The 25,011-nt window shown below is 39.9% G+C and overlaps 4 protein-coding genes across 4 annotated transcripts; 1 reads left to right on the plus strand and 3 right to left on the minus strand.

Annotated features, from left to right (window-relative positions):
• Positions 1 to 1,014: 1,014 nt before the first annotated feature.
• Positions 1,015 to 3,709, minus strand: LOC106445470 (GDP-L-galactose phosphorylase 1). The gene is made up of 7 exons (XM_013887041.3): positions 3,029 to 3,709; positions 2,853 to 2,947; positions 2,695 to 2,754; positions 2,330 to 2,572; positions 2,056 to 2,241; positions 1,694 to 1,942; positions 1,015 to 1,603 (listed from the first exon to the last, which is right to left on the minus strand). Exons 1-7 carry the CDS (start codon positions 3,138 to 3,140, stop codon positions 1,244 to 1,246), a joined length of 1,305 nt encoding a protein of 434 aa, XP_013742495.1. The 5' UTR covers positions 3,141 to 3,709; the 3' UTR covers positions 1,015 to 1,243.
• Positions 3,710 to 6,001: 2,292 nt separating this feature from the next.
• On the minus strand, positions 6,002 to 7,819 carry LOC106445472 (pyridoxal phosphate homeostasis protein). Its single transcript, XM_013887045.3, has 7 exons — positions 7,496 to 7,819; positions 7,323 to 7,389; positions 7,162 to 7,208; positions 6,882 to 6,969; positions 6,643 to 6,776; positions 6,397 to 6,495; positions 6,002 to 6,229 (listed from the first exon to the last, which is right to left on the minus strand). The coding sequence occupies exons 1-7, from the start codon at positions 7,715 to 7,717 to the stop codon at positions 6,152 to 6,154; spliced, it is 735 nt and encodes a 244-aa protein (XP_013742499.1). The 5' UTR covers positions 7,718 to 7,819; the 3' UTR covers positions 6,002 to 6,151.
• A 193-nt stretch (positions 7,820 to 8,012) lies between these two features.
• Positions 8,013 to 10,445, minus strand: LOC106375877 (stigma-specific STIG1-like protein 1). Its single transcript, XM_048744275.1, has one exon. The coding sequence runs from the start codon at positions 10,130 to 10,132 to the stop codon at positions 9,683 to 9,685; it is 450 nt and encodes a 149-aa protein (XP_048600232.1). The 5' UTR covers positions 10,133 to 10,445; the 3' UTR covers positions 8,013 to 9,682.
• Positions 10,446 to 14,918: 4,473 nt separating this feature from the next.
• Positions 14,919 to 18,708, plus strand: LOC106360479 (mitogen-activated protein kinase kinase kinase 18-like). Its single transcript, XM_013800084.3, has one exon. It carries the CDS (start codon positions 16,303 to 16,305, stop codon positions 17,650 to 17,652), a length of 1,350 nt encoding a protein of 449 aa, XP_013655538.2. The 5' UTR covers positions 14,919 to 16,302; the 3' UTR covers positions 17,653 to 18,708.
• The last annotated feature ends 6,303 nt before the right edge of the window (positions 18,709 to 25,011 follow it).

Below are 25,011 nucleotides of genomic sequence, written 5' to 3' on the forward strand. Positions count from 1 at the left end.
TTGCAGGAGGAAGAGCTCCAAGTTTGAGGAACAAGAGCTTTTGGTATGTTTTCTCATTATCTAGTTTTTGACTTGGAGAAGGAGAATTTACTCGCTTTTCAGAATTTGGCTTTAAAGAACACATTTAAAGAAAGTCAACAATCCAGACAAGAAGTGTAAGATTTTGTTTAGGGCTATTTTACGTATAAAAGTACATCATACTCCAGTAAAACTAGATTCCAATAAAATCTCATAGAAATTGAATAACAGGTGATTTGGATTCTTTCTAAGATTTTGTTTAGGGCTATTTTACTTATAAAAGTACATCATACTCCATTAAAACTAGATTCCAATCCAATCTCTTGGAAATTGAATAACAAGTGATTTGGATTTTAAGATGTGAATTCCTTTAATTTCCATTGAATTGACTAGTTCAATAACACTCCTTTAGTCTTGTTTTTTTGTTTAAAAAAAAGGATACATTGAATTCCACTAAAATTCACCAAAGTACTTGAATCCAATAACACTAGATTTAGCTCTGAATTTAAATTACATTCAATTTCTATTAAAGTACCTTGGAATCAAGTATTGGAATCTAATGGATTGATGAATCCACTATGATGCACTTAAAGATTTTGTTGTAATTCAGTGTCATGTATTTCTGCTGTGAAATTTTTGAGGCAGTTAAGATCTTGAATTTTTCTTCTATTAATGCGACAAAGGCTTTTTCATATCGTCATCAATTTATTAACGTTATCTCTTCGTATTATGATCTGCAAAACCTTTCACAAAATAAGTCCTTTTGTGCATGTCTTTGGATTAAATCAAATCAAACTAATGGCTAACACAACTGAATCAAACTGGGACTTGGGCCTCCCTGTAATCAAATTGAGCTTTCTTGCGAAGCAAGGAATAAGTTGTGCATTAACTCTTTTTTTCTTGAACAAAGTTGTACATTAACTCTATTTTTTACAACTGATGCCAAAAGAAACAACAGAGGAAGAAGACATATACAACCGTCCACGAGACCACGACTACAAAATATTCGAATTTATTAAATAATAATCACCAGAAGGAGAACATATGCATCATCCAAAACATAAACTTACAACCAGAAAAGGAGCCAGCAAGTCTAGGGCACAACACCCATAACCATCATAAGAAAACACCAACAAGTTTCAAATGCAACTGCCAAGAGAGTTTGCTTATTTATGCATATTATACAAAGACTAATTATACATAAAAACCACACTGCCACCGTTGTTCACTGAAGAACAAGGCACTCAGAGGCAGTCCCGTTGGTGATAGGACCTCCATGGGTTCGGTTGCTTTTCTGGTTAACACTGCCACTAGGGTTGTCCTGTCCAATTACGGTTCCTTCAAGCTCCTCCCCTTGGTAACTACAACCTATGGCTTCAAAGATGAGAGCATTAACCTCCTTAAACCTTTCCTCTGACAGAGAAGCTTCTGCTAGGAGCCTCCATGCGTTCTCCTCCGAAGCTCCTTCGTAATCCTCTTTCCTCTTGAGCACCATGTGACCACTTATCTCCCACACAGCTGGGTTCACTTGCGTCTCCAACACCTCCGGGCTTACTTCACCTAGAGCCTGCTTCTCTGCGTAACACTGCAATTTAAACATTCAAACTGTTATTTACTTTCATTAGATGGATTCAAAACCAAAGTGATCCAACTGTTTGCAAATTCAAAGTGATACCTGTGGCATCAGGAAGATCTGCCTTCCACAATCAGCGATGAGTATGTTGAAAGGAATGTTGTTGTTCTGGAGACAAACGCAGGCGTCTGATACAGTATCAGATAGGTCTTGCATAGAACTTCCACCTTCAAAGAGAAGACTTCTCACAGGGTAACTCAGAAGCTCTGAGATTTTCACACCACTAGCAGTAGTAACCATCTTCTTGGAAGGAGCTTTCTCTAATGGGAAAGGCATGGCCAAGTAATATGCCTGTTTCCAAGATAATCACCACCAAACCAATCAGACAAAACTCATCTGAGAAAAGTTGGCGGAAAACATAAACTAAAGAACCAAACTCCAATGGGAAAAGCATGGCCATATACCTGAAAGTGAAGATGGTTGATAGTGGCAAAAGCACCCAAGCTGTTGTAACCGAGTCTGAAGTAAGGATTAGCAGCTTCGGCAGCCATGTGAAGTGCAAGCAAAAGGCTTTTGTGATCGATCCTCTGAGGCAAGCAGTCAAGAACACGAGGAATCAGCAGCACGTGACCATACTCGATTGGACTAACCTGTTAAAAAGGCAATAAAGAATTAATCTTTTGCTAGATAACAAGTATTATCGAGAAAAATAAGTCAGTCTCTGCAAAAATTCTTTACATTGATGGCAACAACACTGGGAGAATTCTCAGCGTCAAGAGGCATGCACGGGAAGAACTGAACTTCACTATCTTCACCAGCTTCAAACTGGAAGAGCAGCTCTTCCTGGCCAACTTTAGTGAAGTTGAACTTGTTGCCATCAAAAGACTGCAAAACCTTGTCTACACGGAACTCGGTAGGCCTCTTCTTCAGGTGACGACCCTCGTTTAGCTGAGCAACGAAACCATACTTCCCTGGGATCACCTAAAACAACCAGAGAGACAATCTTAAAAACAATACGAAACCCATCTTGGATTCCTCAGAAGCCAACAAACATCACAAGATTGCCTTGAGAGAATAACCATAAAGTTAAGAAAGACAATTACTTTGGTCTCGCAGGCAGTGACATCGTAGCGAAAGAGTCCTCTTTGGAACCTATCCTCCCACTGAAACAAGAAGAAGTGATATTATAATGATTAGCCTCACTCAAACCACATAAATCTACAAACCAAACACCAAGGGACTCATGTTGTTTATGCTCTACCTCTCCGAGGACGAGGGACTCAAGAAAAGCCACCGGCTTCTCTCCGGCGCCAGATTTATCCAGCTTCTTGCAGGCGTACAACGGAAGCCTTGCCCCTGAACAAACCCTCGTCAAAAAAGATGAATTAAAAACAGGAAACTTTTACCAAAAAGCAACAATTTAGCTTCAAAGCATACCGTTAATGCAACAAGCACCGAGGCAGTTCCGTCCACAGCCGACGGATTCATCAGAAGCCTCATCCTTCTGGTAATTAGACACAACAGTCGGAACCCTCTTGATCTTCAACATTCTCACAAAGAAAGAAAGACTTCCCCCACACGAAAGAGCGACTCAACAGCAAAAAAGGAAATAAACAAAAGTTTATTGAAACCTAAACCCTAAAACCTAATGGAAAAGGAAAGAGATGATTTTGGAACCGCCTCCGGCTAAAAAGAGGAGATCAGAAGGGCTGCCGCCTTCAGACGGCAGAGCTCCACGTCCTCCGTGCGGCAAAGGATTAGTCTCGATTAAACAACCCTTGCGTACAAGATGGACATGAAAGCTAACACCCGTTGATATCCCGTGTATAGCCGTGATTGCCGAAGATCAAACGCCAGAGAGAAGATGACAGGAGAGAACGAACCCGACCCTCAAAACAGCTGAATCTACGGAGAGATGGAATGTAAAACTCGAAAAGGAGAGATCTTTCGATGTGGGTTTTCAATCTTAGAGAGATTAGCTTCTTTCTTTCGGGGTTTGGGGGTATTTTGCTGATAATATGTTTCGGGGAGATTGAATGGCTTTAAATAGATAAGGAGATGAGTGAACCATAGACGAGAGACGTCACAATTTTTTTTTATTTTTTTATATCAACTTTTTGTGTGGTTGTGATCCGGACGTCACGTGTCTTATTAGGTCTTTTCTTGGTGAGTTTCCTTTTTTTTCTTAACTCAATTTATATTCCAAATATTTTGTCAAATTGTAAAAAAAAAAATAGTTCCAAAATATGATACATTTAGTTGACGAAAAAAAAATGATACATTTATGATCATTTTTAATATATATTACTACATATTAAAACATTAACATTAGTAATATAAAACAAAAGAATATAAAATTATAAATTAACTAATTTGTTGTAGTTAAACTTAAAACTAGTTGATGTCAAAAAAAAAAAAAAAAAACTAGTTTAATGTAAAAACATAAAAACCCTTCATTACGTGATCCAATTTTTACAGCAAAAATTTAGTTAAGTCGGCTAAAAATACGAGATTAATAAGTATGCTTTATTATCAGTTGTAGGCATGGACGTTCAGGTCCGGATCGGCTATTTCAGATTTTCGGCTTTTTTTATTTACACTACTAGATATTATTCTAATATTTTATTAGTATGGATCGGGTTCGGATAATAACATTTCGGATTCAGTTTAAATTTGTATTGCATCCTAAAACCCATAAAATAACCATATAATTTTCGGATTCAGATATATCGGTTCTGTTCGGATATATCCGAAGTAAAATAAAATAAAACAAAACATAAAGAAAAATACTTAAATTGAATAGAAATTAATCTAACACAAATTGTATCGATAAAATAATAATAAAATATTAAATCAAACATGAAAACAAATATCATTTGTAAATAATATACATTACCTTATAGAAAGAGTAGACTTGTTATTTCAACGAGCAAATTAATGAAATAATTATTTATAACTAATTGAGTATTTAAGATATTTATCTAAATTTTAATATTTATTTTATATATCATATCAAGATAAACATTAAATTGATTATTTAAAATACCTATATTTATTTTAATTGTTGTAGTGACTATTAATTTCAGATTTTTCGGGTTTGGTTAATAAAACTTCGGGTTCCAATATGCTTCATGCCATCCTATAAGATTTTTTTCAAGTATTTTTTACATCGAATCGGATAACAGATCGGGTTTTCTGGTTTTGATTTTGGGTTCCAAATTTTGTGCCTAATAAGTTGAATTGATAATATTTTTTTATAACCGTGGAAATCCCAAAAATTTTAAAGTTCCGAAAACTAATCACACGAGTCCTTGCATCTAGATATACAACTAATACATAAATATGGTATGGCTAGGTGGGCAAGGTGAATCGAACCAGAACGGAAACTCCTATTAGAGCCCTTTTACCGCTAGACCCAGACAACTCGGTTGACGTGACAATGTTTGATCTACATTAATCTTACAACGCGAAAACATGACTTATTCGAATCAATGAACTCTGACAAATATCTTCAAAAGAGGAACTCTGACAAATAAAGATCACATATGTGAAAATTTAACAACTTGACTATATACATTTCCTAACCGTTAAAAGAAATGTTTTTTTTTTTTGCTAAAAAGAATTGCTATAAATACTTATCAATAATAAGTTATAGAACATTTAAACAAACAAAAACTCATAGAACTTTATTTATTTTTTGTTTGAACATATAAAGATGCTGTTATGTTATGTTGTTTTTATATAAAATTACATTTAGATTTTATATGGTCATGCTTTTTTCGTCGGACGTTGTGTGGTCGTAGCAGCTACTGCAAGGCTCAGCATGGGGTCGATATTTTGCGAACCATATCTTTTTGGAAGTTTTCGTTTACGTCATACAAAGTTACAAAATGAACAATAAAAGATGGGAAAAACATAAATGAAGATTCGGTGTCTAAGGGAAGGAAATAGCTCTTGAACCACATAATTTTGGTACGTGGTCCATTACTTGTCTGACAATCTCTACCATTTGGTACGCTCACCTTACTTTACCATTACCCAAATCGCTTCAGTGCAGGATCTAGATAATCATCCATATGTGTACAAACAGCGACACGTTACTATAAAGTAATAATAGTCTCAGTTACGCAAATAAACTTGATTACACATCCTGAGAATTAAGCTTCCAGGGATTAGGTTTGCTTTTCTTCATTGGTTTACTAACAGTTATTAGTGCAGAGTAAAATTAGAAACCGTGGCAAAACTAGAAAACAGATAAACATTTGAGAATAGCAGGAAGAAAAAACTAAGGTTAGTTAGTGAATAGTGATGACAAAACAAACTAATATAGCATTCAAATGAAAATAGGTTCAATTGAAGGTTATGCAAATTTATGCATAGGTTAGTTAGTCATGACAAAAAATTACTAAATCAATCACGAAACTAGGTTCAATATGTTGATTTGGTTGATAACAATGTGTTGATTTCTATAAAGTAACTTGTGAATACACATTATTTTAACCACAAATGAATAAAATATACATAATCTTACAAGAACAAGTATTCTGAGCAATGTAGTAGCTAAGTTGTTTTTTTGGGATAATCTCTTGGTCCGAAAATGGTAGAACCTACCCTCACATTGGTGCTTCCCATCTCAATCTGCAGTTCCATAAGTTAAAAAACAAAAACAAAAACAGTCAAAGATCATCTTCCACATTTAAAGTTACTTGGAAGATCATGAAAGTAAAAAGAACACATTCAAAATGATTCTACGTCAGCTTGGCTGCATCTCTGGGTGGGTTTTATAAGAGATACAAAGATATTACCGCTTGTTCGAAGTCACCAGACATGCCCATAGACAGTTCAAATTGATCCTCAGACATTCCAAGTGCCTTGCAGACCTCAGCTCGACAGTTTGTAAGTGTCTGGTCCAGATTATGGGGAGAAAAGAACAAAACTTTTGTAAGCAAATTAGTCCAGAAAAACCAAGAAGTTTGTATGTTGTGGTATTTGAACAAGAGCCTTATCTGAAACTGAAAGAAGCATTCAACAGAGTGGATGAAGTAACATACCCTGAAGTTCTCTGGAGTAGAAGTATAGTCAGGCATCCCAATAGTCATTAAACCAGAGAACACCAGATTCGGACATTGCATATTCACATGTCTTGCTAACTCCACAACACTAGAAGGCTCTACCCCAGATTTAGCTGCATCGATTTTCAGGAACAAAGAGTTAGCCACTGTATGAAGCTGGAGAAAAGAAATCAACTTTACAGGAATGAAAGCTCGGTGGGTAATAAAAAAATACTCACAAGCTTCTCCACTTGTGTTCACTTGGACCAAAACCTTAAGTGGGTGTCTCCCAAGACTTGAAACAGCTCGATCAAGATGATTTGCTACCTGTAGACAATTTGCACCAGAATAACACCCAACGAAAAAACATCTTTAGTGAACCGAACTGGTGCATCTTATAAGCCACATTTGTCAACGTTCCAACCAAAGTAGTTGCACACAGAACACGTAACAAAACTCGAGTAACTTGAAGAATCTAATCATACAATACAAGAGAGATATCAGGGAATGTAAGATTACCTTTTGTCCATCGACACCATGAACCATTGCCAAGTTTGGGACTCCAGCTGCAAACAGTTGATTAAAAGACTCTCACTTTCACTTAACTCCTGAATAAATGGGGACTCGAATTACAAAATTTGGAGCTTCGTTATTCAAGATGGGGAAATTTAAAGCCAGACCTAGTAAAGTTTTGGCCTTGTTGCTCTGTAGATGTCCCACGAAATGCCACTCTATATCTTCCGGAAGCTGAGCAATCAAAGTGAAACGAGAACGAGCTCTATTAGATTCAACAAAACTGCGAACTCGTCGAGGATTAGAGAGAGAGAGAGAGAGAGAGAGAGAGAGGGGGAACCTGTGGAGCTTTGTCGATGAATTCTTGAACGTAATTCTCGCCGAAGCAGCGGTGGCCGGCGTCGTAGATTTGGCGGATAAGTGCGACGGGTTTAGTCTTGGAGACGGCGACGACTCTTACCCGCTCCGGATCTCTTCCTACGCGCTCCGCCGCCTTACGAGCCCTGAGAATGACGGAGCGTAGCGCGGTTGCGGCGGTTGCCTCCACCGCAGGAGCTGCCATCGCCAATCGCTAGGGGTGTTTTCGGGAATCCTCGAATAATTGACCGGTCACACTTATTTCTCACTTGGTTTGGTAACGAACTACATGACGTTTTGAATAATTATTTTATTTTTATTGGTATTTGAATGGTTTATAAAAGCATGATTATTGAGAGGTTTCTAAGGTGAGCATCCGTCTTTTAACTTTTAACTAAAAAATTAAAAATTGGCTCTTAAATAAGAGTTTTAAAAAACGGTTCTTAACTTTTTTAGTTAAAAATTAAAAAACAGATTCTTATATTCCGCTAAGAACACCACTCTAAAAACCTCCAATAATCATGTTCTAATGTTTTTAGGTGGCTCTGTATTGCCAGCTCTAAGGGGTGGCAAACATGGCATATGCCATAGGTCCATCTTAAAATTAACTAAATTTAATGATAAAAATGGTCCATATTTATGTTTGTTTCTTACAAAAAGGATCTAAAATATCATGCTTAACCAATTATAATATATAAAAAAAATTTGTCCAAGGGTCCAATATAGTTTTAAGCCGGCACATGTGTTACTTTATTCATTCAATATGTTTTTGTGTTTATTTTCACAAACTTCGAAATATTATACTATTATTCTATGTTCAGTTGTGAAATTGATAACCCGACCGAGTACCGGAGTCTAGCTGGTGTCTTACAGTATCTCACCTTCACAAGGCATGATATCATTTATGGAGTTCAGCAGGTATACTTTTTCATGCATGCCCCCACGATGCAACATATGCATGCACTCAAGTGGATAATATGTTATGTTCAAGGAACTCTGACCCTCAGATTACAACTATTTCGTTCTTCTCTCAACGAGTTGGTGGCTTACTCTCATGTTGATTGGGCAGGCTGTTCGGAAGCTTGTTATTCTACGTCACTACGACAGGGTTTTGTCTCTACCTAGGTGAAAACATCATTTCTTGGTCTTCAAAACGCAACCTACAGTGTTTCGGTCAAGCGCAGAGGCTGAATACAAAAATATAGCGAATGCAGTTGCAGAAATTTGTTGGATACGCAATCCTTCTACTTGAACTACAGTGTCCCAGGCCACCATTGTGTACTGTGACAACACAAGCTCGGTTTACATGTCCAACAACCCAGTTCAGCATCAACATACAAAGCATATAGAGATTGACATTCATTTTAGACAGAAGATCGCCATGGGTCAAGTTAAAGTGTTGCACGTACCCTCCTCTTTACAGTACACAGATATTTTTACAAATAGCTTGCCAACTACATTGTTGAAAGACTTTCAAGGCAACCTAACCGTCAAATCAGTCGACTGCGGGAGAGTGAAAGAATATGGATTATTCCTCTTTCATATTCGAGATTTTGTTGTTAAGATTTACATGCCATATTCTTAGGGAAGTTGTACCAGGATCACTTGTATATATTGTAAACGTTACTCTGTAAATAAAGGGAATATAACTTCTTTTATGAAGCAAGCACAATGAAACAACCTAGATGACCTGCGGTCCGAATCCGGTGCCGCATTAGGTTGAGCTCCGAACCTGCAGAGACGAGATCTCTACTCCTAGAGCTATGGAAACTAAGTTTTCAGTATAGCGAATCCACTTCCTTTTGCCAAACTAAAAACCATGCGATTTATATCTTTAGCTCATTAGTAAGAATATCTTACATCTCTAAAAGACTTTACCATTCAGATTCATATAAATGTCGTTTAAGTTTGTCAAACTACATAACTCATGTGTATAAATTATTTTGTTACTTGAAGAGGATGTTCCTCGAGATCGTTTCTTTTTTATTCCTCCAAAACATAATGGGCTTCAGTATTGCACTCACCACTTATGTTCTTCAATTAACTGGACGCAACATCCAATATATATTTTAAATACATGTTCACGTTATCATAAATAGACCCTTTTAATTAGCTTTAGTTTCTTTGTTAGTACTTAATTAGTAGAATACGCCACCACCCGATGGATCGATCACGCGTAGTTACAGAGACCGTAGACGCATAACTCGTCCTGCTCACACGAATGGTTACATTGTCCACAGTGGCGTTTGTCGTAACTCAAGTAAACGCATTGGCCTTGACAACACGTCTGTGAGAACTTGCACTTGTTCTTACACGCGCCACAGTTCTTGTCGTCACTGGCCACGTCAATGCATTTGTTGTTGCAGCACGTCACCGTCGAGTTGCTTCCTCCCCCTCCGTAGAGGCTACATATCTCAGGATCCTTGTTGCAATGGTCCGCCGCGCTAGGGCTTCGCTCGCCTACTTCCTTCTGAGCCAAGAACCTGCTCGGCCTTGTAGTTTGCGTTCTCGGTGCATCAAAGCTCGTGCGTTCCACGGTGGTGGTGGTTCTGGTGGTGATGACTGCGATTGTGATTGCGGTTGTTATTGCGATGGTCACAAGTAGCTTTACGAGGGCCATTTTCTTTTGGATCTTGTTTTGGTTTGTGTGTGGGAAAGAGAGATAGAGGGAGAGTGATCGTTGGGAACTTGGGATTGGTAAGGAAAGTATTAGGTGGGCTTAGGGTTTTATAGTTGTCATCGAGTAGAGTTGACGCTGGAAATGCGGTGAAAAACAAGTGATTAGATATGTATTTTGCTTTTGGGGTTATAAATATTTTATGATTATATAGTCATTAAAGAAAAACAGTTCTATGCATTTAGACCAGAACTAAAATGGATTTTACCGCAAGAGATGATTAAAGTCTGAAGAATACGAAAAAAATATAGTTCATATGGATTCATCCCCCCCCCCCCCCCCCCCCCCCATCCCCCCCATAGGCTGACCTAAGGCAAGTCAAGCGAGTTGAACGGAGAAGCAAAGGCGTACATTCTTTTAATCAGCTTATTTTAATATCGGTTTATTATTGGTCGTGAGAATTAAGAAACATTGATTTACATTTCTAATATAGGCAAAATTATACGACAAGGTAGCTGTAACTTGTGTATTAAAACTCGTACCTCTTTATAATCTACAAACGGTAAAGATGCATGTTCATTGAAGATATAAAACTAATAGAAAATGTTACGGCTTGTAACTTTTTGTACACGTACAAACAACGATTCATTTTTATGATAATTCCCATACTTATAAAAAAAAAAACAATTCTTTCGAATAGCCATTTTTAAGTTTTTGTCACAAAAATAACCCTAAAAAATGACCAAATTAGCTCCTTTTTATTTTGAAAATTTTAGTTTTAATTTTTAATTTTTAAAATTTAAAACTCTATACCCAAAACTCTACTCCTTAACTCTAAACTCTAAGTCTATATTAGTTAACGATGGGGGTAAAAATACATTTTTAATCTTTAATAAAACTTATTTTGGTCATTTTATTCATTGTGAGCTATTTTTGTGACAAAAAATTAAAAAAAAACTATGCCAAAGAATTTTTCAAAAAATAAATATATAGAAAATGTCACTGATGCATGCAATTTCACATTAAGGGCATCATTAACTCCGATCTCTTAGCCGGAGTTTTTAAGTTATGATTTGATTATTTTTTTTTACACTTTTCAGCTAAGTGACGGCTCTTATATCTCTTATTTAAGAGACGATGCTTAATTTTTTTAGTTAAAATCTAAGAAAATCTAAGAACCGTCTATTACCCGAAGCTAAAACCTCCTGTTAAGAGACTGAGGATAACGATGATCTACGTATTTGAGAAGATTCGACGAGAAGAAGTTAACATAGGTACCCTCTTCTTGACACGACATGGTTGTTAGCTTTTGACTCATTTTCACGTTTTTGTATTGCCATTCACCTCCTATAGGTCGTGTATACGTCGAGTAATGTATAACCTAGACAACAAGAATACTACTTAAAGCTGTTCTGATTAATTATCAATTTAGTTGGTTAGAAAACGAAACTTAATATATAACTCATATATAACCAAGATTGCTCATAACAGACTTGAACAAACAAGTACTGGATCTTTACTTTCTTGATCCAAGTGATTTATCAAAAGTAAGTACAAAAAAACACTATGACTAGTAAATTTTCAATAATCTTTGTTTAGAACATTTAACATTGTACAAAAGATATATTTAACTATTAGTTTATAAATTATGTTTATTAATATAATTTACTACGATTTCTCGTACGTCTAAATTTCCGAATTGAACATTCTAAATGCCGAAAGTACAAAAGGTCAAGGGGCCAATTATTTTTATCGCATTTGTTACTCTTCAACTTTACGATATAAAGTCAACATTTAATATTCTACTGGCTGCACATTGACCTCTGCAGATTATAACGTGTGTCTGCATATTTTATTTTCATGTTAAGTATGAAACCACATGATTTACGGTCTTGTCAACAACAAAGTTGAACAACAAATGGCATTGTTCATGTAAAAGATAAGATAGAATTGGGCTTAGGTTTAGAAATCAATCTTATAAATATAAATTGGTTCTGCCACCAATTTGTACAATTGAGGTATCAATATGGGGCCTTCATCTAAACATGTAACAAAAAAGACTTATGGTTGTTGCCTTGTTGGAAATAACAATGTTCCCCAGAAAATTTAACTGAATATTTTGTGTTCATCTAGTAGTATACTAGTATCTAACAGAATTAACAAAAAGTCTGCATTGTTGCTGAAACAGGTTTTTTACACATATGATACAATATACCTTGGACCAAGGTCCTTGCTACATAACAGGAAAGTTATAGTAAGGCCTACGGAGTAGCTAGTATGATGTAATGATCTAAGACCATACAAAATTCAATAGTTTGTTCTTCATGTATGCCTCTATGCTTCATAGACTTACTGAGATGATGTAATGATATAAGATCATACAAAATTCAGTTGGTAGAAGTCGCCTTCACTACAAACCGTTACCTAAGTAGAAACAAATATAAACTCCCTATCTTCAAAAGTTCCTTCCTTTCTGATTCTCTCTCTCTCTAACCCCATCTCTCTCTAAAACCTCCACAAAACAATTCAAATTTTTCTTCGGGCCGGCTCTTGCCGGTGCCGGAGACATTCACTCTCCTCCCTTTCTTTTTTCTCTTTGCCTTTCTCCTCATCTTCTTCGTCCTCTTTGACATGCAAGCTGTTACTGAGTTGTTTGGTGTCTCACCGGAAAACTTCAAGTCGGAGGTGTCGTCTACCGGGAGCGGCGAGTCTAGGGTGTGGTGAATGCAAATAAGGTCATCATTTAGGGTGAAGTGCAAGGCAGAGCTGATTTTCTCTTTTTGTAGATTTCTAGAAAACCCTTCACGGCGGCGGCGCGTTGCTCAGTGGGTTCTCTGGTTTGGCCTCTACTTTCTGGTGAGACGGTGTCCCCAACGGAGGAATTGGCGGTGGAAAATGCTATTGACCTTTGGTTCTCGTAGTAAGGCGTGTCACAGAGGCCTCGTTCCGCCGGACTTGTCAACTGATGGATGAAGTCTGTTTCAGGTACATGGTGGTGCTCTACTTCCCAGCACTGGAGGCGGTTTCTCTAGCATCTTCAGTAGCATGGACCCACGGCATTGGAAGCTTTGATAGATGTTTTGGCAACATTTTTGCTAGACGTTGAGCCCGTATTTTCTCAGCACTGGACTTGCTTCCGTCTTTCTTTTTGAATTATACACAGTTTCCCCAAAGGCTTCCTAGGCCCAAGAGACTAATCTGTGTCGCCGGCGATGCCCAAATGTTAATTCCCCGGTGGCCGGGATTCGAACTCGTGATGGCGGGCACCTCAGCTGAGGTTCCTTTACCACCAGACCACGAGGCCCGGTTTGCTTCCGTCTTTCAGGCTATGAAGTAAGGTGTTTGAGCACGACAACGACGACCATGCACGAACTTGCACCGTATTACAAAGAGGGTGCATATGAGGTATGTTTCCTTGTTATTAGTGTCTCAAATACAGATTTGTTTAGATATTTTTTACCATTAAACTATTCTTCCTTTGGGTTTTCAGATTAGCTTCTTAAACATAACTGGATTTCGCGATTTTCCTCTAGGGGATTTGTCGATGATACATGTACTAAGATTAGTTGTTATTTTTTTTTCTCATTAGAGTTTTAAGTATTACTTCTGTAGTTATGTATTTTCTGATTTAAAACCTTTTAACATCCTTTATAGGTTTTGAGGTACACATCAGAGTACGTCTTTGTACCACTAACCGTTGGAGGTGGTATTAGAGATTTTACAGATGCTACCGGCAGGTACATGTTAAGATTTTTTGTTTCAGCCTATTTCTTTTGGACATGTTCTCCATACAGGTGAACTCTGTTTCAGGTAAGTGGTGGTGCTCTACTTCCCAGCACTGGAGGCGGCTTCTCTAGCATCTTTAGTAGCATGAACCCACGGCATTGGAAGCTTTGATAGCTGTTTTGGCTACGTTTTTGCTAGTCGTTGAGCCCGTCTTTTCTCAGCACGGACTTGCTTCCGTCTTTCAGGCTATGAAGTAAGGTGTTTGAGCACCGCAACAACGACCATGTCCGGACTTGCACCGTTTCGGTGAAGATGTTTTGGTCCAAGAGCTGAACTTGTACTCTTTAGTGACTAAAGCTGGAGCTTAAATGTATAATCTTGATTTGGTCTAGTTAGTTTGTGTCTTAATGCTTTCACCTGGTGTGGTCAAATATAGGTGGTTTACGAGGCAACTGATCTTCCCGGATCGTGGGGTGAGTTTGTAGTCATCAGGTAAATTAAAATTACAACAAAATAGAAGATTAGGCAGCGCATGATCCATCTATGTGTTATTATTAGGTGATACTAGATCATTTTGTTGGTAAGTGTGGTTGAATCTCTTGTAGTTGCAAATCATGTATTGGCCTCATAAGTTGAAGTTGAGAAAAAAGTATATATAAGCCATCGAGCTTTGCTTCATAAGGTCTTTTTTTTTAAACTGCTTCATAAGGTTATTTTAAAATGAAGTCAAATCCATGTATAACCTTTTTTTCCTGTAAAAGAAATCCCATGTATAACTACTTCCCCTAACAAAACTAATCAGTACGCAATACACGTTGTCTTCTCAACTCTTATAAATATGTTCATCTTTAGTTTTCTATATACACGCTTAATCTTGCGGTTAAAAATATACATATCCCAGTCTGGCACACCTTTGTCCAGAATCACATGCATGAATCCGCGTTTCCCATCCAAAACTTACAAAACTATATTATACTAAAATTTAATAACCGAAAAAATGTAAACTCTGAACTCACAACTGTATTCTCGGAGCAAAAGCAAACCCAAATAAATTGTCACAGCTTGCATTCTAATTAAAGACATTATCATCTTCATTCACATTTTAGATTCGACCACACAGTTTTCTTCTTTACAGCCCATTAAACAAATAAATAATAATTAATTTTAAACTTTGATGCGTTAATAAATCTTTTTAAGTAAGTGTGGCTTAATCTCCTTACCACGTTAAAATGGTCTGTACTTGATTTGCTCCACGCGCTTCCGTCACGTGATTTAAAACTCATGGCGGAGGATCGAAGTAACGGCGCCGTCCACTCTGTCTTCATGCCGTCGAAGCTGTCTTTACACATTCCCCTCAGGCCACGTAGCTCGTTTCACTCTCTCTCGTTATTATATTGCCCACACATATAATGCTACCAGAATCTGTACGTTACTATATGTGAGGATAGTGTGTTAAATGCAACAATTAACTCAAAATAAACTCTGCAATTAAGTAACATTATCAATAACTTAATGCTAATGAACATGCAGCTGTTGGCAGCTGTTCTTCAATCACAGGATGATATTGCATTGAACGCAATACCATGCTGATTTTTTTTTTTTTTTTGTAACTTGGCTTAATACCATGCTGATTTGGGATATTATACACTACATTTAAACTACTTTCTCCCTTCCTAAAAGATTACCTTTCTTATAAAAGATTATTATGCATATTAAAAATATAATAACTATTTACAATGATTTTATTATTTATTTTTACTATATATTTTTCAATATACATTTAATCAAATCATATGTAAAACTTCTTAATATCAATCAATGAAAGTACTTTAAAAATCTAGAAAATCTACATTTGTGAAAAAAAGAAAAAAAAACTATAAATTATAGTAACTTTTAACAATTGAGAAAATATATAATAAGGAATAAAAAAGATCTACATCATATGCTTAAATTTTTATTTGTTTCCTTTTATAATAAAAGTATGGTTATCCTTGGTATGAATCATGCTAAATATACTCAAAACGCATATTAAGTGACGTCTGTATGTCATCATAATATTCAGGCATCTTGAGTTTCGAAACTGCTATAACACAGAACACAAATAGTAATCTAAACATAAATAAATATTATTTTGATGACAGAAAAAAAAAACATAAATAAAGTGAAAGATAAGCTTAAAGTAGTGACTCTTAATTGGACAAAAAGAAATCAAGAAAAAAAATGTATAAAGAATGTCGTCTCCGAGTTTGAACCAAAACCCATGCCAAAGTCACATACACACACTTCAACTTACCCATAACACATACACACATAAATGAATTTGTATACTACTATATAATAAGCTTCTTATGAGCCATTTGCTTAAAACAATTCAAAACCTCTAAAGATCATTTCTCCAAACTCGCTAACCTCATACCTACTGTTTTTTTTCATTTCCTCTGTTACCAATGGATATTATTACTTGGACAAGAGGACCAATCATCGGTCGAGGCTCCACAGCCACCGTCTCAATAGCAGTTTCAAACTCCGGTGAGATGTTCGCCGTCAAATCAGCCGATTTCTCTTCTTCAGCGTTCTTGCAGAACGAGCAATCGATTTTGTCTACATTGAGCTCTCCACACATAGTCAAGTACATAGGCTCTGATGTAACACCGGAGAAGGAAGGATTGGCTTACAATCTCCTGATGGAGTACGTTTCCGGCGGGAGTCTTCACGATTTAATCAAAAACTCCGGCGGGAAGTTGCCGGAGCCGGCGATCAGATCATACACGCGTCAGATTCTCAGGGGTCTGAGTTATCTCCACGAGAGAGGGATTGTTCACTGCGACTTGAAGAGCCAGAACGTGCTGGTCGAAGAAAACGGCGTCGTATGTAAAATCGCTGATATGGGTTGTGCTAAACCGGTTTTAAAGTCTGGATTTTCCGGTACACCGGCGTTTATGGCGCCAGAGGTTGCTCGCGGCGAAGAACAGAGGTTTCCAGCCGACGTGTGGGCGTTAGGGTGTACGGTGATCGAGATGATGACCGGGGCAAGCCCTTGGCCGGAGCTAAACGACGTCGTTGCTGCAATGTATAAGATTGGATACTCCGGCGAGTCGCCGGAGATTCCTGAGTGGATATCGGAGAAAGGTAAGGACTTTCTGATGAGTTGTTTGGAGAATGATCCGAAACAGAGATGGACGGTGGAAGGGTTGCTTAAACACCCTTTCCTCGACGAAGACGAAGACGTAGAATCTCATCTGCAGAGTTCGTCTTCTCCGAGCACTGTGTTGGATCAACGGTTTTGGAACTCATGCGAAGCTTCGGAAAGTCGCTCGCTTTCGATGGATCACGAATACCCTTTTGCTGGTTACTCGGGTGCTTGGGATTCACCGGCTGATCGGATCGAGCAACTCGCCGGAGATGAGTTTTCAAGCGTTCCGGATTGGGATACGGTAGCTGACGGCGAGTGGATTCAAGTGAGAGGCGACGTTCTTCAAGACGCGGTATGCGTCGAGGAAACGTCGTCGTCTTCGCAAGAGATTGAAGTAGTTGACGAATGGATATCGGATCAAGACAGCTTGTTCTCGGAATATTCTCTTGACGGCGTCATTACCAGTTTTTACTATAATGTTTCTATTCAAAGAAATGTTATTGTATTTTATTATTATCGTGTTGGAGATCAAAATGTACCAATAAAGAAAATGTTTCGTTATACCAATGAGAATAAGAAAAACATTTATCCGTCAAATTGCAAGCTCTTTCTAATTCACCAACCAATTACGAACAACCATGTCCTAATAAGTCATAACAAATAGTTTTTGATTGCTCCATGGAGATAAATATATATGATATGCTTTTGAACGTTAAAGCTTGAACATCTTTTATCCGGTCAGGCTCAGCCAAACCTTTGATATCTAGAAGATGCAAACAAAATGGTTCTTTTTTTTTTGATAAAATACTTTGTCTTTTTGGGGGGTTAAAATACTATTTTCAAAGCTCGAAACAGAAGTCTTTGCGTTCTTCTTGGATGTCAAGTAAAGAAGCAACTTTACAATATGAGATTTGACTAGACAAAAGTATTTGTCCAAAAAAAAAAGACTAGACAAAAGTCAAATATGTAATTGGTCCAAAATTTACCTGCAGACGAAGATCAGAGAAGACCCCGTGTGTGAACACAGACGACTCTTTAGGGGTATATAATCAAAGACAACGTATGCTTACGACTAAGCCACTCGGTTTCACAAAAGAACCGACTGACAAATCATCCCATACGGTCAATTTCCACCATTTAATTTCTAGAAACACACATACACCGACACCGACGATTTCGCCGGTCTTGATAGTTGATAGTTCTACTAATGTGTAAAAGATCATTTGAATATTCCTACTTTTACACCTACACCTAACAAATACATTTTGATATTTTAAGTCAATGCCGTACAATTTATTAGGTAACGTCTCTAGAAATTCGTTAAAACATTATATTACCCGTACTTATCCAAGTACAACGATTTAAGAATACCATTTTAAATAAAATAAAATTTGGTCGACAGAAACTCTTATGATCAGAATAGAACAGTTACTTTTTATCATTCATTATCTATCTATTTTTTTAACATTCAGATTATCTAAACTATTGTTTTTTTGGTAAAAATATCTAAACTATTGTTCTAATAACATAATAATATTTCACACAGTTTCTTTCTTTGGGTTTTACTTCCACTAATGTTGGATAGATCTCACTAAGTGCCAAGGTCCAGGAGCTGACTCGGCCCGATCCTAAAACTGAGCCCAAGACAGGAGCGACGCGACGCGGCCCAGAAAAGAAAGCAAGACCCGCGCCGAATGACATCATCACATCGGGGTAAACGGTTCACCAACTCCCTGAGATGACCTGACAACACGCCATCATCTCAGGGAGTTGGTGACCAGATAAAAGTAGACATCATCTCAGGGAGTTGGTGAACCGTTTACCCCGATGTGACATCATCACATCGGGGTAAACGGTTCACCAACTCCCTGAGATGACCTGACAACACGCCACCGAACGACAGGAAGGAATAGGCCGAGGCTCCTACCACGGCGCAGAACCTACTCACTGACAATCCGCCGATCACTGTAGCAGGTCAGAAAGTAATCATGACGCATCCACAAAACCACGCAACTAAAATCTATAAAAAGAGGAAAACAGATTACGGAGAGGGGACAGCGAAATAGAGAGAGAAAGACTAGAGAGATAAAAGTAGAGAGAATCCTGAGTTTGTTTTTACGACTACGAGTTCTTCTTTTATTCTTTGCTTCGCCTTTTTGTAAACATTGTATTAAACGAAACCTTTGGCCCCCATTAATCATACTTATATCTTTGTTTAGTCTATAAATCCTCTGTTACTGGATTTAGGATTCAACAATTGGCGCCAACCGTTGGGCTGAAAAGTTTCTAACGCACGAAGTAGAGTCCACTAAAAAGCCGAAAGATGTCGTCTTTACCGACGTCATACGAGTCGGACGATCCGACCGCCTCCGATTCAGAAACTTCATACAACCCGAGAAGTCCAACGTCCCCTCTCTCGCCGCTAGGCGAACCAATCAACATCCCCCAAGACCCGCCGGCCGAAACGACGTACGACTCTCGAACCATGCTTTACTACATACTGAACAAAATCGACGAGATGAGTCAGCAGGGAGGAGTCAGAGCCGCAACAATAAATGAAGTTCATGCGGCGTGTCATAACTGAATCGACGAACTAGAACGCCGCGTAGCCAGATTGCAAAACAGGTCGGAAGTTCAAGCCATCAGAATTCGAAGTTCTCAGATGACGAACATACCACCGGCGAACGAGCTCCGCCAGGAAATGACCGCAGCCTTGACTGATCAAGTCCAAATCCTCAGAGACCTCCTGGTACAATTACGCGCTTTGACCAGGTCAACTTTGCGAGCACCAGACGTCACCGCTGAAGAAAATACCCCTACGACCGAGCGTACGAACAAAAGAAGGAACATCAGAAACCCAGAAAGAAGAAACCAAGGAAACAGAGCAAGAATTCTCTACATAGGAGGAGGACCTTCACCAAGTATCCTGACAGTCGCGCAACAGCAATCATACTGCCAATATCACCGATGCGCAGGCCACGAGACTACCTGCTGCAGACAACTAAAAGACGTGCTCTTCGGGAAATACCAAAGAGGCGAAATCTCGGTTCAAAATTACAATCCGTCTGGATTCAACACCCTCTGGAATCTAAGACAACAACTCCGACAAGAAAACCCTAGAGTAAGCGAACGAGGAAGAAAAAGAAACAGAGAAAACGAACCTGACTCCCCGCCATGTTTTCAACGACGAATAAACGTGATCATGGGCGGACTCACCTCTTGCAATGACTCAGTCAGATCCATCCGGGCGCATCAAAGAAGAGGCGACATCACGAACCGATGGAACGTTTGGAGCCGGAAGGAGATAAAGACCTTTGGAATTCCAACCGCAAATGACGACGCAACGACCTTCACTGACACCGACGCTGAAGGAATAAGTTTCCCTCACAATGACCCTTTAGTCATCGAGATCATGGTCGCAGACTGCGAAGTGTCCAGAGTCCTAGTGGACACCAGAAGCTGGGTAAACCTGATTTTTCAAGAAACCTTGCAGAAGATGGAACTCCGCGGATACAAATATAAGCCCAAAATCCGGCCATTGACGAGTTTCGCCGGGGAGACCACCTTGTCCGTCGGAACGATAAAACTGCCTGTTCATGCAGGTGGGATAACGAAAATCGCGACGTTCACCATAATAGACAAACCCGCAGTCTACAACATCATCATAGGAACGTGGTGGCTGCACGACATGGAGGCGGTACCTTCCTCATACCACCAATGCCTGAAGTTCCCGAAAACATTAGGGACGCACGTGCTAAAAGGAAGCCAAGGGATCGCACGGGCATGTTCCATCATGGGACCCGTGGAGATGAGGGTCCTGAGAGCTTGCAACGCCATCATCAGAGAAATCCCCACCGAGCAAACCATAACGGGAGAACCGCCGAGAGAAGCCATCGAACAAGTCCCCATCGACGACAATGACCCCGAAAGACGCGTCAGAATAGGAAGCGAGCTGAGCCCAGACATCCGCGCCGAACTAATCGACTTCCTCAAAGAAACTGTTTCGACTTTTGCGTGGAAAACAACCGATATGATCGGGATCGATCCCAGCATCATCTGCCACGAACTAAACATCGACCTAACCTATAAGCCGATTAAACAGAAAAGAAGGAAGCTAGGACCAGAACGTGCGGCAGCCGTAAACGCGGAAGTAGAACGCCACATGAATGCCGGTTCCATAAGGGAGGTCAACTACCTAGAATGGATTGCAAATCCAGTGGTCGTCATGAAAAATAACGGATCCTGGAGAGTGTGCGTAGACTTCACCGATCTTAACTAGGCATGCCCATAGGACAGCTTTCCACTACCTCACATAGATCGCATCGTGGAAGCCACAGTAGGAAACGAGCTACTCTCCTTCATGGACGCCTTCTTCGGGTATAACCAGATCCTGATGCATCCGGAAGATCAAGAGAAAACCTCATTCATCACCGTGAGAGGAACTTACTGCTACAAAGTCATGCCATTCAGACTCAAAAACGCAGGAGCCACCTACCAGCGATTGGTGAATGAAATGTTCTCGGATCAACTAGGAAACATAATGGAGGTATATATCGACGACATGCTGGTGAAATCATTCATGGCAAATAGACACGTCAACGACCTGTGGGAATGTTTCGCGATACTCAACGAATATGAGATGAAGCTGAACCCGGCGAAATGCACCTTCGCGGTGACATCTGGAGAATTCCTGGGATACATCGTAGCCAAAAGAGGAATTGAAGCTAATCCAAGAAAGATAGCCGCCATAATGGAGCTCCCGTCGCCCAGAAGCACAAGAGAAGTCCAGCGATTAACCGGCCGCATCGCCGCACTCAACAGGTTCATCTGCCGGTCCATTGACAAATTTCTCCCCTTTTACCAACTGCTCCGAGCAAACAAACGCTTCGAATGGGACGACGACTGCGAGAAAGCCTTCGCCGAACTCAAACAATACCTGGCGACGCCACTAGTTTTAGCCAAGCCCGAAGAAGGAGAGATCCTATACCTATACGTATCTGTCACGGGATCGGCGGTTAGCGGAGTATTGGTAAGAGAGGAACGAGGCGAGCAAAGACCTATTTTTTACATCAGCAAGACGTTGGACGACGCTGAGTCACGATACTCAACTCTGGAAAAGCTAGCGTTAGCAGTCGTAACCGCAGCCAAAAAACTCCGCCCATATTTCCAATCGCACTCCATCGCAGTAATGACAACGCAACCGTTGCGAAATATTCTTCACAGCCCAAGCCAATCGGAAAGGATGGCCAAATGGGCGGTCGAGGTTACTCACTGACTTCCTCATTGAACTAACGCCGGAATTAGAAACGTCTATACCAAATCCAGAGGCCGCATGGACTCTTTATGTCGACGGATCATCATCGCGTCATGGAAACGGGATCGACATCCGTCTCGAATCGCCAACAAAAGAAGTCCTAGAGCAATCTTTCCGACTCGCATTTCCGGCGTCCAACAATGAGGCGGAATACGAAGCCCTGATAGCGGGTCTTTGACTGGCAAAGGCAATAGGAGCAAAAAGGATAGACGCTTTCTGCGACTCACAACTGGTCGCAATGCAGTTCTCGGGTGATTATGAAGCGAAAAATGATCGGATGGACGCCTACCTCAAGGTCGTCCATGAATTAGCAGAAGGTTTCGCGAATTTCACCCTGACTAAAATTCCGAGAGGCAACAACACTTCAGCAGACGACCTGACGGCTTTAGCGTCGAGTTCTGATCCTACGCAGAAATGCATAATACCCGTAGAAAGCATAAAAAAACCAAGCATCGACATAACACCGAGCCTAAACCTAATCAACGAGCAGATAGCAATCGAGAACGACGAAGACGAAGAGGCAGAAGAAGAACCGCTAGAAGAAGACGAGCCGCATGTCGACTGGAGAACCGAAATACTCCTTTACATAGAAGACAGAGAACTTTCGGAAGATAAATGGGCCGCAAGACGCTTGAAGACCCAATGCGCGAACTATATGCACCTAGACGGAAATCTCTACAAAAGAAGCCCAACGGGAGCATGGCTAAGTTGCATCGACGGCGCCGAAGCCGACAAAGTAATGAGAGAAACCCACGATGGCGCAGGAGTTAATCATTCAGACGACAGGTCCTTAACCATAAAGATTAAGAAGCTCGGATTCTACAGGCCGACGATGGAAGCAGATTGCCAAAAGCACACAGCAAGATGCGAAAAATGCCAGCGACACACACCGATGATACACGCCCGTACCGAACTTTTTAAAGCAACAGCACAACCGTACCCCTTCATGAGCTGGGCAATGGACATAGTAGGACCTTTACCCCGGTCGAGACAACGAAGATACTTACTCGACATGACCGACTACTTCACCAAATGGGTAGAAGCCGAGGCGTACCCATCCATCAAAGACGAGCAAGTCAGAAAATTTGTATGGAAAAACATCATATGCGGCCACGGCCTACCTTATGAAATCGTCACCGACAACGGCTCGCAATTCATCTCCAACTACTTCGAAGATTTCTGCGCGAGCTGGAGAATCAAGCTAAGCAAATCAACCCCACGATTCCCGCAGGGAAACGACCAAGCCGAAGCAACAAACAAAACAATCATCGACGGAATGAAGAAGCGGCTGGAGGCCTGATGCACCCTAAGGAATGAACACTCGACCGGTAAGGAAAAATATGGACTCGATCCGTGAGGAAGGAGAACTGAAGGAATGAACGGAGACACAAAGGGTTGCGGATGGCCCAATGATACTACCTGACTTTGATCGTTGCCGGATGTGACGCACTGGTCCAACAAAAGAAGGATCGAAACTTGGAGATAAACTCAACAAGAAACTAAGAAATGTTCTAAACAAAGAACAAAGAGATAAACTCATAAAAAGGGGAAAATAATCTGTATTATTTCGTGGCTCTTAGGCCTTATTTATAGGATTACAAGTTGTAGAAATCCAAAGAAGAATGTGCTAAAAACAAGACATTGAAACTAGAAATGAAGACTTTGACTAAAGACCGAAATTAATGATTTTTGTCGAATTCTTTTTCCCATGCATGACCAAGACTTCCTTGCTGACTCCCTCTTGATATTCTTGATGAGAATGGGCTTGAAATGGACTGAGGAAAAGGCTGGTCGAATTTGGAAAGAAACAATTCCATAATGAACTTTTTATGAACTTTTCTTTGGGCTGAAAAGGCCCATTTCGCTCAGCAGCTGAAACAGCTCCATCTTCAGTGTTACTTAGCTCATTCAGCTCCAACATAGTGTCACTTAGCTCACTCAGCTCATCCAGCTTCAGAGTAGTGTCACTTAGCTCACTCAGCTCATCTAGCTCGCCCAAGTAAATGTCACTTCGCCCAGCTCGTCCAAAGTGGATTCTACCTCGACCATATGTCTTAAAATGTGAAGTTGGACAGGAAATGCAAGCTCCAGAACGGTTAGATCTGTCATCCGGCCATGGTTCCAGCCAAAGCTCCTTTCCGGACGCATGCGGGACGGTCCAGTACACTGCACGGTCAGTCTTTCCGGTACGGTGAAAAACATGAACCTCGGTTGAAATGTTCAGAACGTCCTGAACTCCATGCTGAGCTGGTTCCATGTACTGATCTGTGGACTGCGGCACATCAAGGCCAAAAAGGGATAATGGGCCGATGAGCTAGATGGAGTATTATGGTCACACCGAATCACTCCCAGACGAGCAACCGGTAGAACCCCGTTCTCATTATGTCACGGGGTGGAAGCAATGGCACCCGAAGAAGCCGCAATAACTTCAGTAAGACGCATGATCATGCCATAGGACGAAGAGCTGAACAACGAAAGACTTTGCCACCACCACGATCTCACCGGAGAGGACCGGGACCAGTCATTTGTCCGCATCCAATACTACCAGTACCAGGCGGCCAAGTACTACAACAAAAGGGTGAAAGAAAGACGTTTCGAAGAAGGAGACTTAGTACTCAGAAAGACATTCAAAAACAAGGAAGAATAGAAGGCAGGAAAGCTCGGCCCCAACTGGGCAGGGCCGAATATAATCTCAAAAATAGTCAGACC

Source organism: Brassica napus, chromosome C1 (genome assembly GCF_020379485.1).
Source record: "Brassica napus cultivar Da-Ae chromosome C1, Da-Ae, whole genome shotgun sequence".
NCBI lineage: Eukaryota > Viridiplantae > Streptophyta > Magnoliopsida > Brassicales > Brassicaceae > Brassica > Brassica napus.

Bases quoted from the DNA above. Each gene is read 5' to 3' on its own strand.
- LOC106445470 (XM_013887041.3), bottom strand. From the start codon at position 3,140: ATGTTGAAGATCAAGAGGGTTCCGACTGTTGTGTCTAATTACCAGAAG. The intron at 1,943-2,055 runs GTATATGGCCAT...TCTTGGAAACAG, and splicing joins TCAACCATCTTCACTTTCAG to GCATATTACTTGGCCATGCC. The intron at 1,604-1,693 runs GTATCACTTTGA...TTTAAATTGCAG, and splicing joins AGATCTTCCTGATGCCACAG to TGTTACGCAGAGAAGCAGGC.
- LOC106445472 (XM_013887045.3), bottom strand. From the start codon at position 7,717: ATGGCAGCTCCTGCGGTGGAGGCAACCGCCGCAACCGCGCTACGCTCC. The intron at 7,209-7,322 runs GTCTGGCTTTAA...AACTGTTTGCAG, and splicing joins CAAGGCCAAAACTTTACTAG to CTGGAGTCCCAAACTTGGCA. The intron at 6,496-6,642 runs GTATGTTACTTC...AATCTGGACCAG, and splicing joins CTACTCCAGAGAACTTCAGG to ACACTTACAAACTGTCGAGC.
- LOC106375877 (XM_048744275.1), bottom strand. From the start codon at position 10,132: ATGGCCCTCGTAAAGCTACTTGTGACCATCGCAATAACAACCGCAATC.
- LOC106360479 (XM_013800084.3), top strand. From the start codon at position 16,303: ATGGATATTATTACTTGGACAAGAGGACCAATCATCGGTCGAGGCTCC.